Source organism: Perna viridis, chromosome 10 (assembly GCF_037379345.1).
Source record: "Perna viridis isolate PV_CMFRI_1.1 ecotype Kerala chromosome 10, ASM3737934v1, whole genome shotgun sequence".
Taxonomy (NCBI): Eukaryota; Metazoa; Mollusca; class Bivalvia; order Mytilida; family Mytilidae; genus Perna; species Perna viridis.
Genome location: NC_142454.1, coordinates 29,739,457 through 29,757,985, shown reverse-complemented (window position 1 = coordinate 29,757,985; position 18,529 = coordinate 29,739,457). Strand labels below are relative to the sequence as shown.

At 34.1% G+C, this 18,529-nt stretch overlaps 1 protein-coding gene across 2 annotated transcripts; it reads left to right on the top strand.

Moving 5' to 3' along the window:
• Window positions 1–1,849: 1,849 nt before the first annotated feature.
• Window positions 1,850–18,529, top strand: LOC148605301 (alcohol dehydrogenase class-3-like). 2 transcript variants are annotated; one of them, XM_088549136.1, is made up of 11 exons: window positions 1,850–1,985; window positions 4,045–4,146; window positions 6,374–6,512; window positions 11,041–11,134; window positions 11,899–12,031; window positions 12,806–12,892; window positions 13,944–14,073; window positions 15,891–16,021; window positions 16,926–17,061; window positions 17,436–17,574; window positions 18,264–18,436. In XM_088549136.1, exons 1-11 carry the CDS (start codon window positions 1,980–1,982, stop codon window positions 18,292–18,294), a joined length of 1,128 nt encoding a protein of 375 aa, XP_088405262.1. In that variant the 5' UTR covers window positions 1,850–1,979; the 3' UTR covers window positions 18,295–18,436. The 2 variants fall into 2 exon arrangements, with proteins under 2 accessions (XP_088405262.1, XP_088405260.1); XM_088549134.1 differs by having other exon boundaries at window positions 1,951–2,085; window positions 18,264–18,529.

The following is an 18,529-nucleotide window of genomic DNA, read 5'->3' as shown; positions in this document are numbered from 1 at the left end:
ACGTCCCCAAAAATTAAGGTCGGCAGGAAGGTTTGGTTATTGACAATTTAAGAATGTGTGCCATACAGATGACGTATTATCTTTAAACAATTCTAATTTCGGGGATTTGATACATCGCATCTACTCAAAAGAACTTGAGATAAAGGATTCTACAGACACTGTGAAGTCAGCCTCATATCTTGACCTACACTTAGAAATCGATGGTAAAGAAAAACTATTGACTAAACTTTACGACAAACGTGATGACTTTTCATTCAGAATTGTCAACTTTCCTTTCATCTGTGGCAACATCCCTTCGGCTCCTGCGTATGGAGTGTTCATATCACAACTCAAACGTTATGCCAGAGCTTGCCGAAACTACGCAGACTTTTTGTATCGCGCTAGAACTCTAACAAATAGTCTTCTGGAACAGGGTTATGTTGCTACAAGATTCAAGTCATCACTATAGAAGTTTTATGGTCGTTATAATGAAATCGTGGATTGTTATGGTGTATCCATCAGCACCATGAAAACTGATTTATTCAACGGGTCATAGTTTTCCTTCCCTCGTTTGTCTACCCCGGACTTGACTTTTTATGAGCAACTCGGCGGGTGTTTCTAGAAAAGCAGAGGACGCTTACCCTACCGGTGCACCTGGTCCATGCTCCCAGTTTTTAGTGGAGTCCGAGTTGCTCATTTACTTTTGTTACTTTGTATGTATGATTTTAGTTACTTTATGTTCTTTGTTGTGTATGTGTGTTTTCCATGTCTGGTCTTTGTCCCTGGATTACATTCTTTTAATTACCACTATAACCTTGGTTCCCTTGCATTTCTTGCATATATACACTCCTTGAGACGTTTAGGTTTCCCGCACGCATGCTACCTAAACGCACGCTAAAAGCCTACCAAACGAACACTAAACGCTCACCAAACGCACGATAACCGAACGCTTTTATCGTGCGTTTGAACAAACGCTTCTATCGTGCTTTTATACGAACGCTAACAGCGTGAGTTTAAACGCACGATAGACCAACGCTAACTGCGTGCGTTTAAACGCACGATAGACGAACGATGAAAAATAATAACATTAAAAATAATGACGAAAGAAAATATATTGAATGAAAATTTGTATATTAATAATACAAAAAAAATATAAGAATAACAGTTGAATCATTGAAATAATCAAAGTACAGAAATAAACGAACGCCTGTATCGTGCGTTTAAACGGACGCTTGTATGGCGACTTCCACATTGGAGAATGATTTAAACATAATTAAAGACGGAATCGATGACGGAAAAAATGAATTTTGTAAACATTTAATTTACGCCGACGCCATAACAAAATTAGTGTGTGTGTGGGGGGGATGGGTGTTAACAAAAGGGTCGGGGGGAAACACATAATTTGTTCAGGCTTTATCTAATATCTTGGACTTGTGCATGAATTTTCTTGTTGTATTCTGTAGTAGTAGTTTATACATTTGACACAAAATATGAACATATAAATCCCTGAAAACCTCTGCAGTATTTTAAGCGTGACAATTACTCTTTAAAATTGTAATATGTCATTATATCTTTTAACACTTCACCATTGAAAAGAAGCAATTGTCATTGTCAATGTCCGTTTGAAATGGCTCTTGAAATTCAGAAGGCAGTTATCTTATCTGGGAACCTCTGTAAATATTTTATCGTTTCATTTTAGTGTGTGCGTGTTCTTTTCTTCTCTTGTAAAAAGTTAGTATGTATACACTAACATATTTCTTTGTTATGGGCCTTATTTCCTTTAATTTCTACGCATTTATTTATATAAAAACATCCTTGATTATCTGATTAAAAAAACAAATAACTAAGTTATTTCAATGCAACACACATTCTCCAATATATAACGTTGTATGCTTTTAACCAACATTAGAAATACCTTTATCGAAACAGCGCGGATGAATATGTTCTCTTTCATTGATTTTTTATAAGAAAAAGTGGGACACTGCCGAAATCTGCACTATATGCGCGTAAGTATATCGTGATTTAAATCTCCATCGGTGCTTTACCCTCAAGCACGTGATTGTTGTGATTTACTAAACTGTCATCATGTCTTCAACATCAGGAAAGGTATGAATTTTACTTCCATATTTTTATTGCATTTTGTTTCTTTCGTTTATTTCTTTAGGTATGGATTTGTTTTATTTTCTAATTTATTGTTTGGAATTGCATTTCATATTTCGAAGGTAGACTGATGTACAACACTCATTTAACTTTATTTGTTAGTTCAAAGTTCATGTTGTTTATTTTATTTTTTTGGTCCGATTATTGTTATGCTTTTTATCTGCGTCACCAACAAAGACAGCAGGTACAGTAGCCACTCCACTCCGTCCGTCCGTCACGTGTAAAGGTACTTTCTTTGTGTAATCTGTAACTCAAAAGGTATTGAAATAATACAATTTAAACTTATTGAAGATGCGCTCACCCAATTATGGAGAAATTTGATTATTATTCCCCTACATTTGTACATGTTGATTTTAGCCATTTGTTTTCGGTAGTTCATTATATGCTATCATTAGGATATTGTATGTAGGAATTTGTAACCTTCAATGTATTTCTAAATTTGCTCCGTGAATACATGTATATACATACTGAATGTACTGACAAAAATATGACAGTGACGCAGGTTCAGACATCTGTTATTCTTATTGCTTGTTTGTTTTTATTTTGCAGTTATTGTGTCCTTTTGTAGCTACATATATTTTCTAGTTAAATGCAGCGAAAAGAATTGATATTGAACCAATAAATTAGAATATAAGATAGTTGAAAAAAGACCTTGTAGCTTATCCACAACGCTATGTTTCGTCGGTTTACCTTAAGAGATACTCAATGGTTTTAAAAACCTTATACTTTTCGTATTTAGCATTCGCAGTTTCAGACGCTGTGGATATTTTGGCATCTATCGATCATCTTCCATAATTCACGTTAAATTTCATGTAACTTATTCAGGATTTCTAAGGAAGTAGAAAGAAAACTAGTTGAACTGAATATATCTTTTCGCCTCAGGTGCCAATTTCACAAAAGGTCGTAAGTGTGAAATTGATGTAAATTATGACGTCACAATGTTATTTTAGGTTGTGACATCATTACTCACGACTTTTTGTGACGCCAGAGGCCTTATGCAAATGTAATAAATTACTGGTATAAATCTTGCTGGTAACATTTATTCTAGTTCACATGTGTACTAATGTTTAATTTTATTTTTGTTTTTGTTTTATTGTGATGTATTAGTTTTAATGGGAGTAAAGGTATACTGTATTGTTGACGGAGTCAATTGTAAAGTGAATTTAGTCCTCAACTTTATGTTTTTAAACCCAATACAAGTATAGTGAATTATATAATGGTTGTTAGAGTATAAATCCCTTCTACATTCACATATTACCGTTTAACAAGTGTATGTCTATGTATATTCTATTTTGCTCGTTTGTTTATGTGTTTGTTATTTCTGTACTTTGATAACTCATTGTTTAATTCGTGGTATCTGCTTGTTTATTTTTCATCATTGCTCTTTTGGTACCGAGCTAAATTTCTTACAATTAGGTTTCTGGAACAGAGTTATGTTGCTACATGAACAAGATTGAAGTAATCAATACAGAAGTTTTATGGTCGTCTCCATGAACTCATAGATCCTTACAGTGTATCCATCTGTTTGTGAGACCCAATGTGTTCAGTGTGTCATAGTTTTCCTTTTCTCTTTCGTCTACTCTGTACTTGACTTTTTATGAGCAACTCGACGGGTGTTTCTAGAAACGCAGAAAACACTTACGTTACCAGTGCACCTGGCCCCTACTTCAAGTTTTCAGTGCAGTCTGAATTGCTCATTTACTTTGGTTGCTTTGTTACTATTTTAGTTATTTCATTATATTGTTGTTTGTGTATCTTTTTCATTTTTGGTCTTTGTCTCTGAATTATATTTGTTTGATTTTCGCGTGAATCATAGTTCCCTTTTTAACTCTTTCCTTGTTGATGCTATACTCTTTTAACTTTTGTTTTGACTATTAATATAGACATATCCTATGTGAATTTCAGGTCATTGAATGCAAGGCAGCTGTATGCTGGGAACCAAAGAAACCTCTATCAATTGAGACTGTTGAAGTAGCACCTCCTAAGGGAGGTGAGGTTCGTGTAAAGGTTGGTAAAGTTTTTTCCAAGCCAATATTGTAAGTGGTGTCAACATTGTCATTTTTGTTGTTAATTTGTTTTATTGTATTAACCAAGCGATTTCAGATTATTCCCCAAGAAAAATGTAGATCTGACAGTAAATACAGCATCGATCTGCATATGTTCATAATGAAATGCGACGTTCGCTATCTATAAGGGAGCAACTGTTTGATTTTTATGGACTAGGATAATTTTCTTGAGTTTTGTCTAATTTGAGAAAATATAGGTCCTGCTGTTTTCTTCTTTGTTGACCTAAACACAAACTATATTTAGTTAGACTGTAAATGACTGTGTCAACACATTTGATTTGGATGAGTTGGCAGAAATGTCTACATACAAGCTTTTTTATGATTGATTTAGACAACATTTCTGCAGCACTACTGTTTGTGTTGAGGTAAACAAAATAGTTCGACCTAGAGTCATTGATATACACTGTATTAGTCATATTCTGTCCTACTCAAAGTAACAAAAATGTTGAATAAGACAATTTATGTCCATGTCAACCCTAGATATACTTTGATGTCTTAAAATTGTTTATAACAACCCACATTCGTGTTGAGTTAATGAACTTTTTAAATGTTGAGATGGTTAATAAATGACTGATCACAACGAAGTAAGCGTTTAAATACACGTATTTAATTTATCAGTATCAGTTACATTTTGACTGTGAATAGTCATCAAATTTATTATTTTATCCAACATTTTGGGAAAAGGCCAGTCTGCAGTAAGTGACTCATCAGTTTTTGTTTTGTTTTGTTTTGTTTGTTTTAATAAATGGAGATCTGCTGTTGTATGTTTGTTCAAAACGAACTGCATATAATTTTAGAAAGACTTAATTTATTATTTGCATTTTGAATAGTCAATAGTTTGACGATGATTTCTCTGGCTTCTCAGCGAATCATTTTTATTTTTTGGATACTTTAGGCAGTTTTATCTTGTCAATGACCTAGTTTATAAATAAACGACTCAAGGATAAAACTCAGGATACTACCATAAATTAAATGTCAGTCTGTGCGAAAATCAGGCAGTAGGTGAAACATGGTATAAAAAAACCACTATTTTGAAAGTGTAATTTGTCTATTTGAACCATCAGCATCAAGGAGATAATGATTATATTGTCAGACTGGTGTGGCACTGACATGAATGTTTCTGATTTTGTTTTCATTTGTCCTAATTCTTACAATAACTAAAACTTAATTTATCAACTCCATTTTTTTTCAAAGTAATGTAAATATGTGCAGATACGTTAGATCGTCATGTAAATAAATGTATAATTGTTTAAATGAACCATCTGCACTGTGTACATTCCCAATGCAAACATAATTATTGTAAGATGATGTTGTTAAAAAATAGCACAACGACAAACCAAATCTTAAATATGTTTTGGTGTGTTTCGTTCTATAAATCCAGTTGATATACATGTATGTTCTGTACAAATTGATAAAATTCACACAGAAAAGCCTACGTGATATTTCCCATAAAGGAATGAGTTGTATATTAATACGAACAAGTATGCTCGTTTCAAGATCAATACAAATATCCGTAACCAGTAGTCTGAAGGTTTCATACCATTCAAAGTGTGATTGTTCGTTAAATTACATAATGGTTTGAGTCTGTATACAATCAATAAAAGTCTATTTTTGGCTTTTTGGTTTGTTTGTTTGTTAATTTGTTTTTTATTGTTGTTTTTTTTTTTGTTTGTTTGTTTTGTTTTGTTTTGTTTTCTTAAACGGTTATGACTCTAAATTGCTGTACCTTCTCCTAGTTCATATAGGTATACAGTTTGTAATTGAATTCGACTGTTTTTTTTTCTCGTTGCTAACGCGCACCTTCTCCTTGTTCATATGCGTATACGGTTTGTAATGGAATTCGACTGTTTGTGTTGCTGCTAACGCGCACCTTCTCATAGTTTATATACGTATACAGTTTGAAATGGAATTAGACTGTTTTTCTCGCTGATAACGCTTCGGTATTTTTTGCTGATATTTATTAACTTTTTTATTATATTTTTCAGTCGATTTCTGATTCTTTTTTTTAATTACAGGTACCCAATTACATTTTGTTCGTTTCTTCTTTGAGCATTGTTCCAAAACCAATGATATTTTTTTGTTTTTTTTGTTTTTTTTAGTTTTGTTTTTGTTTTGTTTTTGTTTTGTTTTTACATCGCTGTCATTGTTGCGCCCTTCATCTATTTCAGATAATCAATACCGGGATATGCCACAGTGATGCCCATATACTAAATGGGTGCATCGATGCTAAGATGCCAGTCATCCTGGGTCATGAGGCCGCGGGCATTGTCGAAAGCGTTGGCGATGGAGTCACCAATTTTCAAGAAGGTACGGAATATGTGTATTACTAACATTTTTTTTTTCTGTTTTGGAAATGTTTTCTTTGAGTTCATGGGCGTACAATTCCGTAGTTTAGGATGTTGATAAACAATTATTTATCGTTATTAATAGAAATATTGTCCCTAATCAGTGTAGCAATCACATCAAAGATAAACACGTACATAGAAAATATTTTAACATATTTTCATTGGTATTACATTCCTCGATTTCGCTGTGACAAATGCCACACTGTTTACTGGTTAACTTTTAATGCATGTGTGCTGAAATTTACTGACCGATGTATTTTATCCAACGATTAAAAGTTTAACCATTATTCAAAAGAGGTAGTGCATTGGGGCAAAGCATGAAATAAATAGTGAAAAATCCAGGATGAGTAATTGGGAAAAAAAGGCTTGTTACAAATTGATAGGGATCGACAAAGCGTCGGCGACGTCTTGCATGCATGTAGATGTGAGCTCAAAATCTTTCTGTCGGTAGTTACGTATTCCTGAAGTGAGTTTGCAGTTAGGAATTGAATGACAGACACAAAGCGTGTGTTATTGGAAGTCTCGTGCTTTCCCGTCGGTCGCTACATAAGCGATGGTAGCAGTGCGTCAATCAAAACCTAACGATAAAAACAGCTTCGTCTTCCATCGGCAAAGACTAGAATCATTCAATGGATATTTAGTTTATGTCAAATTACCTCTTAACACAATTTTTATTCACAAAATAAACTTAAAATTTCTCTTTTGTCATAAATAATCTAAGTTATATAATTTAGTCAGTATTTGAAATACAATATTTAAAATAAAAAAAAATCATTTGTCAAGGTTTCTCTAATAAAACTAATATACGTGAGTAACAAATCAAAAGACTTCTATTTTCAATTTCAACTTAGATAACCTGCAGTAAGTTTGACGTTAATGTAGATGTAAATATTTTGATTGACAAATTAAATAGAAAAAACAAGGATACATTGATAAAAACAGAGAGCTAGGTATACATAATCAGAAGGAGGCATGACCTAGAAATCCAATGTTTGATTAATTGATTGATTGATTGTTGTGTTTTAATGCCGTTTCGGTGACCAGGGCCAAATCACGGCAAGAACATTTAACAAAATGAAAATATTAAAAGCATGATCAAAGTCTCTTCATAAAATAATAAAATTAAAACAAAAATTGAACAAACTCGGACATTTAGGGGGGAATATGTATACACGTTAATTTGTTCCTCTATCCTACATAACAAACCTAGATGATCGAGCTGTCCCGTATAGCCTAGCTGGCCGAGTGGTCTAGGGCGCTGGATTTTGTGCAGGTTTTGCCATTATAGTGGGACAGCAGTACCAGTTCGAGACATTTCTAACATCGTTTGGAAATTTTCAGACCCTTCAATGCTTACGTTATCTTCGCTGTAACAATTTGATACGATGGAGCTATGAAGCTTATAAGATGAAATGATTGACAGAATGCTCGACCCTCCACTTGATTTCGTTTTTTTTTTTCACAATAAACAAGATTTCAATCGATGGTCTTTTGAGATTAAAGGCATGTTCGTCAGTATACTTGTATAATTGATAATAAAATAGAGTATCATTGCTGTTTGTTTGTTAGAATTTTAAGCATGTGCAGTTACAAATATGCATACCGTCGTAACAGAAAGATATATATTAAGACACCTACCTTTCGTCAAAGTGCCTGTCCGCCATCTTGCGTTACAGAAACCAGGTCCCCAAAAAATCTAAACCGGGCTCGTTCAGGACGGTGAGAAGAGGTGCGTTTTAGGAATTTAACAATTACCATGTAAATTCGGGGTTTAGCATCTGCAGATTCAAACAGACTTTGGGTAATCATAGGAAGGTTTTACTTTCAATTACTATTGTATAGTTTCTTTTATTCATCTATTATTTTCTTTTACATTATGGAACACGGCAGTAAACTTGAGCAAAATACTATCCAACAACAATGCTAATACTGCCACTGCACAAAACATACAGTAGAGAAAATTCGAAAAAAAAAAAAAAAAAAAAAAAAAAAAAACTCGAAAAGTGAGAAAACTCGGTCGCTAAGGAATATTAGAACGATGGTACACATTTGATGAATACACACATGTAGTATAAATTATTAAAAAGTGGTGTATCTAACTCTCTTTTTCCGCGCTTTTGGGGATGGACACGCTTATTCTTATATCCATTTTGGCCGAATTTGGCAAGATTAGAGGGATCGTGATCTTATAATTCGGTGTTGGAATATATTGTGTTTTAATTGCAGTAGTACCATGGGAAGGTGGGTTTAAATAAGGCTTTATCTTTTACCAGAGCGGTCGGTTTGCGACTGGTACTAGCCGAAATTTCACGTCCTCTGTTACCAGGGTGATTTATTTACAGTGTGTACATGTGGCCTTACGTTTATGAGGATTGAGTTCCCTGTTCACTCAGTTATGCACGGAGGAACCTCCGTTATCTCTGTTACCAGAAAAACGCTTACCTTAGCCATTTTGCTTCTCGGTGGTTTGTGTTATCTTACTAGATCTCGTCTTTCCGCTTTCTGCCGCTGTTTTGCCAACACAACACAACATTTCACATTTTATTGAATCTTTTATATTAAAAAAGTTACACAAAATTTCTAAAAGGGGGCTTAAATAGTTCTCGTGATTCAGGTAGCCAAAACTAAATTCATGGTCTCCAAAAAAAACTATGAACTGATGGCTGGTTTAAAAAATATATATATAACCCTGCTCTTTAAAACAGCGAAATGCACGTTAAATATCCAAAACCTAATGACTACAGAGAGTTTTATAGGGCTTGTTAGTTTTGTTCTCATTTTTATTTGATCCGGAAAAGCATTCAAAATCGGAAACCGATTTGTACTTACAACTTCTACATAATCACGATTTAGTACAGGAGTAGTAAATCGCCATATATATTGTTTTCATCGTATTCATATGCAAACACGTTTCAGGGTAAAGACTCATTCCTGTTAATTTACTGAGTACCTTACCAGACTCATAAACCATATCACATGTACATTTGTACACTATAATTTTTTTATGGTAAATTCCAGACAAACAAAATGTTTTTTTTCTACAGATTGTTTAATTATATTTCTTTGTCGTGTTCGCAGAGTTACATGTAAACGTTTATAGGTGGTACATGTAAAATTGATTTTAACGGGAAAAATTACAATCATTTGAGTTACCTGTTTCGATCAATGGATTGGAAAGTATGAAAACTAGATACTCTGTTCGGGCGTTGGAGAATTGTTGAGTAAAAGCTGGTGTAAACTTATTTGTATTAAAAGACTAGCCATACATGGTATGGTGAACAAAGGAATAATTATGGATACGGGGTTAAGGGGGCGAAAATCGGTGGTTGAAAGGGTGGGGAACGGTAGTTGAAGGGGCGCGGAACAGGGAGTGAAGAAAACAGGGAGCGGGTATTATGGTTGGGGTCCATAACCAGGGATAAAATGAAAGGGGTCTGGAAACGGAGGCCAGGAGTGTGGGGGGCGGTGGTCTAGAGGGAGGAAAGCGGAGATGAAGTACCCCCTGTCCACCTCCTCATTCATGTACATTTTCTGCAAGAAATAATTTGATACACATATGCAATAAAATGCAAGCTTCTACTTTATGACATACATGTAGGTATTATAAATAAGAATTAAAAAACAAATGCTTTAAAAGTGTATCCTCTGTTAATTTTAAACGATTGCCTTTCTCTTTCTTTCATCACAAATCGATTTATTATTTTATATAAAGACAACCAACCTAGTTATTGTAGTTTGTTTATACGCTCGTCGGTATTATCATTGAAAAGAATGTCCTGTTTATATTTTGTTATCATTCATTGCATAACATTTTCATTATAACTGTATGTAAATACCGAACTACTGTTTACACGATGCTAAGGTGGATCAAGGTTTCTGAAAAGTAGATCGACGTGGAAGAAATCTTGGACCCATTAGAGCAAAGCGAGGTTCCTTGAGGGAAAAGGAGGAAGGCATGAAATCCATGTCCTATGAAAACATATCGTTTATGATACATCCTCGCTAGATATTTTTGTTGTAGTCAATTTTAATAACTAGTAAAGAACATCACTTTTCTAATTAAAACACATTTGTTGAATGACATGCTTAATTCTTGTATCAAATCGGAAGCAACAGGAAAAAAAAAAGTTTTATTTTTATATACGACTATGATGTCCTTTCGTATACGTGTTTCTAGCTTTATTAAATACATTTATATGTGTAATGACGTTTTGTGTTGTCTTTTCTTCATACACATACATATCATACATGTAAGCCAAATTAATGGGACCATATACATGTACATGTAAGATGAAATTTGGACCAAATGGCGAACAGTCTTTAAGCAAATTGATGAGTACAATGTATTTGGACGGTAAAGTTTATCTCCCATTTAAAGGAGCTACTGTGATGGATATGTTTCATCCCAACTGTAACCATACAGTATAGCAGAAACTTACCCCCGCTGTGAGGTTCCGGTGGAAAATAAGCATTTTTTTTTTACTTTGAAGGAGATACAGTGATGGTAATGTTTCTCCCTGAATGTAACCAGTGCAGATGCTGTAAGGCTGGAGGCAAGAACACTTGCTGTGAGGTTTTTATGGAGTATGTATCATTAAAAATGAATGTCACTTAACTATCTTTAAGTTTATTGTACATGTAGGCAAAATCATGGACTACATGCACTTCAGTCTTTTATGGTAGGTACAAATGGTATTATACATGTAACTCGTCCTTTCTTGAATACCAAGAGGTAAAAATGTACATGTACACAAAGCAATAATAAACTGAATCCTATTACAGTTAAACTTATTTAAGTTATTTTAACATATTAAGCAACTACCTACATGCTGTGACCAAATGGAAGAATTAGATTGAAATTGTACTGCTTCAGTTCCTTGCTGGTAAAGGTTTAAAAAAGTAAAAAAAAAGCAAGCAGTCAGTACGCTGTGTATTATTCGTGATATTATATCAAGAATGGCTTACAAAGAAAAGCACATACGTAGATGCGCATGCGCACTCTCTTCAAACAATAGAAAAAGACAATAATCAAATTTAAGATACAAATGGATTGAAAACCTAACAAGGAATACAAGTTTTAAATACTAAGAACATTTTACAAACTTCACTTGTGTACCTGGGCTGATACCCTTTACGGCACCTCATTACTTAAACTCTTCAACAACAATATTAGCTTCCAGGTACATGTTACCTTAGCTTACGCAAGTACATGTAGTTCTCATTTGTAAAACAGCAACAGCTTGTTTTTCAATTACCCGTTTTTTGTGTGTGTTATTTTTGATGTTTTGACTATCTTATTCATAGAAATTGAATTACCAAAACTTCTTTATATCATATTTACTTTCAAGCAATAACTATGCCAGTGGGTTATTACTGGACGGTACATCCAGATTCAGTATCAAAGGACAGACTGTTTTTCATTTCTTCGATACCAGTACTTTCAGCCAGTATACAGTGGTTCCTGCTATTTCTCTTGTGAAGGTATGTAAATTAAAGAGGAGCAGTCTGAACATAGTGGTTCCTGCTATTTCTCTTGTGAAGGTACATGCATGTAAGTTGATGAGAAGCAGATTGTATACAGTGGTTCCTGTTGTTTCTCTTGTGAAGGTATGAAAGTTGGTGAGGAGCAGTCTGTAAACAGTGGTTCCTGTTATTTCTCTTGTGAAGGTATGTAAGTTAAAGAGGAGCAGTCTGAACGTAGTGGTTCCTGCTATTTCTCTTGTGAAGGTACGATGAGAAGCAGATTGTATACAGTGGTTCCTGTTGTTTCTCTTGTGGAGGTATGAAAGTTGGTGAGGAGCAGTCTGTAAACAGTGGTTCCTGTTATTTTTCAATGATAAATCTAATCATAGTATATCGAGTACATGTAAAACGCCTCTACCGAATTATATCGGGATTGCTGTCCCGATCGCTAATTTGTCAATGACCTAGCTCTATAACCTACATATATATTAAAAATCGAGCTATAGGTGACGCGATATTTGCGTTGTGTGTCTTTATGAAATTTCCTGTACTTTGATAATTGTTGAAGATCTAAAAAGCATATGAAAACATATTGTATTTGTACGCTAATGCGCCTTAGTACGTAATATTTAGAATTTGTGCAAAATTACAGTCAACTTAGTTACTTACTATAAGCTTAAATGAATTATGGCAATTATTTCTAAATAATTAAGTTGTAAAAACTTGTTCAAAATATAAAAATAGCCACACGCTCTTATATTGCATGGTTCTTGTATATTTTGTAATTTTCAGATTAACCCAGCAGCTCCTTTGGAGAAAGTTTGTATCCTGAGCTGCGGCATCCCAACTGGATATGGCACTGCTGTTAACACAGCTCCGGTATGCTACACCATATAAGTAGCACTCCAGATAAGAATCATCCAAAATATGATTCATGGTTGGCAAGCCTACATATTTTAATTTTTGATATTTGGTTTAAAATGTTATAGTAAACAGAAATTAACATGTGGGTTTTCATTTAACCCTTGTTTATAGGAGATAAAAATTACATGTATAAATAGAATGCACTGTAGAATTCAAAAATTAAGGGAGATAACTCTGTAAATGACAATAAAATACAATAGAAACTGTATTGTCTACTGGACAATTATCTCGTAGAAGAAGACTGATTGGAATGAAAACTTATGCATTTCATTATATAGATTTATATATATAAATCAACTTTGTAACAAAAATAAAAATATGAAGCCTTTTTTGTGTGTGTATCACATATTACAGTATTTACATGATTCTTTCAAAGACTGTTACTTAAATGTTAGTCCCGGTAAGAATCAGGCGGTAGGTGAAACATGGTATGATTTTCATAGTTTAATTTGACTATTTGCACCATCAGAATCAAGGAAAATAGACAAGATTGTCCATATCTTGCAGGACTATTGAGTTACAATTCCACTAAAATGCACTGAAAATGAACATTTCAGGGGCAGGTAACTCTGTCAAAAACCTAATTTTTCTAAGATTCTATTGAAAATATTTTTTTAGCAAATCCAGTGATGCAGAGATCAAATAAATAAATGGTCTTTTCAAATAGAAAAGGCATCCTTGAGATATAGTTTATTGTCAGATTGGTGGGGTATTGACATGCATGTTTCTGATTTACCCCATTTTGCCTGATCTTTACAAACACTTACCCTTAAGTATTAGTCCGGTAGAGAGGGCGACATTCTATGATGAATATAGTTCATTGTTCATTCTTGAAACAGATAAACCGCAATTATCAACTAGGTCATGGTGATGACCATAGAAATTTTTAATGATGATAGCAATCTGTGATTTCTTTTGTCTCCCTAAGTTTTTATGTTTTTTGTTGTTTTTTTTTTTTTTGTTTTATTGCTTTATTTAATGTAAATTGAAACGTTTATCAACGTAGGTAACACCCGGATCAGTATGCGCAGTTTGGGGATGCGGTTGTATCGGTCTGGCTTGCATTATGGGATGCAAGGCTGGAGGAGCAGCTAGAATTATTGGAATTGATATCAATCCTGATAAATTAAAACTGGGTAGGTATTAATACTGAGAAGGCATTATTTACTTCGTCGATTATAAAGATGATCGGTATACTTCAAAGGTGTCGAATATATATACTGATGTCCAGTTAGGTCAATAACACCAACTACGCGATCATTACATGTTGTACCTAAACCTAAACGTTATATCATTGTCGTGCATATATATATATATATATATAGGTCTGAAAAATTCCCAACGATGTTAGAACTGACAAATTTGCGATGCAAATTTTTGGTCGTTCCCTCCGCGGGACTCGAACTTGTACCGCTGTGACATCTATGGCAACACCGCCTGCACAAAATCCAGCGCCCTAGACCACTGGGCCAGCTAGGCTATATAAAAATATAGCTTTCGCTGGCGAGCCGGGTCATTCCTCCTCGTAGGATAAATCTAGGGCTGTAACTTAGTACACGATGTATGGTAGTACGGTACAGTTCATTTAGGTGTTATTATGTAGGATAGAGGATCAAATTAATGATGCATGTCACAACAAATCAATATTATACAACGTCTCAGAATGTGACGACTCTACTCGCTACACTGCTCCATCGGATCTAATTGATACAGGGAAGATATGTAAACATATAGATAGGCCTGAAAAATTCCGAACGATGTTAGAACTGTCAAATTTGCGATGCAAATTTTTGGTCGTTCCCTCCGCGGGACTCGAACTTGTACCGCTGTGAAATCTATGGCAACACCGCATGCACAAAGTCCAAAAATGTAACTTATTGTTATTTGTGTATCATTATATATATATAATGATACACAAATAACAATAAGTTACACTAGATTAAATAAGGACGGACTCCAGACGGGAAAAAAATAATGTATCTCAAAAGAACCACTCCTAATTTTAGGGTATATGTACATACATGTATATCCTAATTCAAAATGTTCAGTCAATATAAATATTAAGTATTATATCAACTGTTCAAAAGGAAGCCAGAAAGGAACGAAGTCTTTTAAATTTACCATGACTTTGTGTAAAATTTGTAATTTTAAGAATATCGGGCAGTATTGTCCCTGGTAGTACAATGTACATGTATTTCATATTGCACAAGCTTGTGATTTCATTTTATTACTACATGGAATGTGGTCCCTATGTAGTCAAGCCATTACTCTTTTATTGTATAGAAAATGTTACAGTCATTTAGAGTCCTGTTTTGTCATAAAAATATGAAATCAAATTATCAAATTTAAACTATTTTACGCAATAGCAACAGGGAATATATTACAAACTGATGTTGGTTGATTCTGATGGTAAATTTTATGGCACTATACAGACAGTTTCGGTATTTTCTTTTCTATTTTATTTTTGTTTCTATTATTACAAGCATCATTTCGATCTCCATTTAATTTACCTTGTTACAATGTAATTGGTTTCTGTTGTCAGCTTGGCATATGTCTACTATATAATGGAACAGTGATTATTTACTGAGACCTGTCAAACCAAACCCTTTTTAGATTTTAAAGGAGCTTCAAATTTTTTTTGTGAAGAAAGATTTTCGGATTATCGTGGAGAGTAGTCAAGCGAACCAAAAATCGAGCATCTAATCCAAGGAAAAATACTGGATATGGAAAACAAACACAAATAACAAAGAACATGACATAACCGTTATAATCTTGGTTTCCTTGATTAAGGAACCAAAAGTAAATGAGCAACCCAGACTCAACTGAAAAATAAAACCGGAGCTTGGAACACGTAAACCAATGGGGTTAAGCGTCTCCTGCATTTTTAGAAACACCCGCCAAGTTTTTGATTTGGCGATCTAGAGGTTTCACTGTATTTTTTCTGTATACTTAGGAAAGACATTTGGGATGACTGAAGGCTTAAACCCTCTGGATTACGACAAACCAATTGACGAGGTCATAAGAGAAAAGACAAATGGTGGTCTGGATTTCGCATTTGAGTGTGTTGGAACTACAAAAACTATGGTAAGGCTTGTAATTTAACAAGTATTATGGGTAATTCATCCTCGATTTATTAACTCTCTATAAGGTCTAAAAATATGTATTTACGGAAACGTCCCCTCCATAATTACGGTCGGGGTTTTTTTTTCAGTTTATGAATGTGTCACGTTGCCTGAATTTCTTGCATATACACATGATATAAATCTAAGTCTTTATATTTTCAAGTATAAGTAGGTTCCTGGTCTCCATATGTCGGGATTTCAGTATTATAATAGCAAATACTGTGGAACCATCAGCAGTCATGCCGATAGTTTTGAGCGCAATCAAAGGAACCGAAGACGGAGAACAACCAATTTCCGGTTTTTTTTTAAATATAATTTTCGTCGATGTCATAAAACAGTTAGAGTAGGAGGCGTTAAAATAGGCTCGGTTGGATTACTGGTAACCTATAGCTTTTTTTAGGCCTAATGAAATATTTCTAAAATCAATCTCTGGTACAATTCTAAAATCAATCTCAGGTACGGAGATTAGTTACGGCAATTAAAATCGAAAGAGTAATCAAGGGAAACAAGGTTTTAGTGGAAAAAATAAGAATGTAATCTAGGGAGAAAGACCACACATGGAAAACAGACATACACAACAAGGAACATTAACTAAAATAATTCATACAAAGTAATGAAAGCAAATGAGAAACTCGGACTCCACTAAAAATTGGGAGCATGGACCAGGTGTACCGGTAGGGTAAGCGTCCTCTGCTATTCGAGAAACACCCGCCAAGTTGCTCATAAAAAGTCATGTCCAGGGTAGACGAAGGAAAAAGAATGTGTGGAATTTTTTGTCATATCGATGTATTTGCGAATTTCTTACCATTTTGATTGATTCTTACAGACTTGTACAATAATAACTTGTTATTTTCATTCTGTTCAAGGAACAAGCATTTTGTTCTACCCACAAAGGTTGGGGAAAACTTTGTGTTGTTGGCCTTGCACCAGATGGCGACACCATTAAAGTGCCCCCTTTTGAACTACTTTACGGAAGGTCCATCACTGGAGCTTTGTATGGAGGTATTTTATTTTTCGTGATTTTATTCTATTAGACAGAAATAACAGCCCCAAGCTTACTCACTTTAATCGCAGTTTTATTATTTCTTTCAAACTGTACACTTTTCGCTCACTAAAGCGGTATAATCCGTAATCCGTAATTACACAGGTATATGTACATGAAATTTCTCATGTGCACTGCATATGTACATGTACCATAATACAGGCACTATCAAATAGTTTTTTTCTGGTGCATACATAAGCACATGTGTACATGTAATATTCGATTAGTACACACAGGGTACATGTAGAAGTAACATGTACAATTATGAAAATTGTAGTATTTAAATTCACTGAATTCTCTGTTAAATGTTTTTGAGTTATTCCGCTTTGGTTAGATTTCAGACGAGCCAGAGACGTACCCGAATTAGTCAACAAATACATGAGAGGGGAGATAATGCTTGATGAGTTCATTACTCATACAATGACACTTGACAAAATCAACGAAGGTTTCGACTTACAAAGAGACGGGAAAAGGTGATATTCTCTAATACCTGGGCACTCAGTTGCACATTAAAATCCGAAAGTTACAAGGAATAGCTTAAAGGGGTAGCTGATGCATTTTCTCGCTTTGTCTGTCTACTCGTTAAAATAGTTAACTCGAGAATGCAATTGATAATGATACTACTTTACCATATCAAAAATTTTAAAAATAAATATATAAACTACTACGTTTAGATTCCCGAGATATTAATTGTCATCCAAACGCCTTTAAACGATCCTCAATAACAAAAACTGGTATAATTTAAGAGATTTTTTTTTTATTTTAGACTTTATTTGGTAAACTGAGTGATCAATGTACTGTATGTTTCGTATTTCAATGAATTATTTAATTGGTTCAACAATTTACCTTTTTACAATTATCTAATATATCAAATTCAAAGACTGTTTTGGATTGATGATGCCTTGAATTTCTCGGTTGCCATCGCCTACGTTGTCATACTTAAGCATCATGTGTGTCACGTGATGCCAATGCCTACTCAATACCGACTGCGTCGGAACAAACATGTGTACCATGCACTGCATAGACAAACGGTGGTAAATCTTGCGGTCAGTTAAAAAGCTCTACAAAGTTTAATTATCGACATTTACATGATACACATGCAATGTGTCCTTTGCGTAGCTTACTGTATTTTACATTAATACATGCTTTCTTTAAATTTCAGTCTGAGATCAGTTGTCAGTATGTTTGATTAGAGAGAGAGAGAAAAAAAACAATTAAACAAAACAAAAGGAATCTTTCAAAAAGACAGCATAATCATAATAAAATAGATAGAATATATGTAGTTTTGATCTGCAGTACTTTATATTTAATTTGTAGCAAACAAAAATATAAAACCATATATGTACGTGCACATAAACATTGTTACTATATTTGTGTGTCTTTTCGTAGGCGGGTCCAAACAAATTTGGTCGAATAATTAAAAAAAAA

What these genes read in the sequence shown, in the direction of transcription:
- LOC148605301 (XM_088549134.1), top strand. Translation starts at nt 2,065, where the DNA reads ATGTCTTCAACATCAGGAAAG. An exon ending in TGCTGTGAGGTTTTTATGGA is followed by an intron (nt 11,135 to 11,898) that starts GTATGTATCATT and finishes TTTACTTTCAAG; the next exon opens with CAATAACTATGCCAGTGGGT. An exon ending in CTGCTATTTCTCTTGTGAAG is followed by an intron (nt 12,032 to 12,805) that starts GTATGTAAATTA and finishes TGTAATTTTCAG; the next exon opens with ATTAACCCAGCAGCTCCTTT.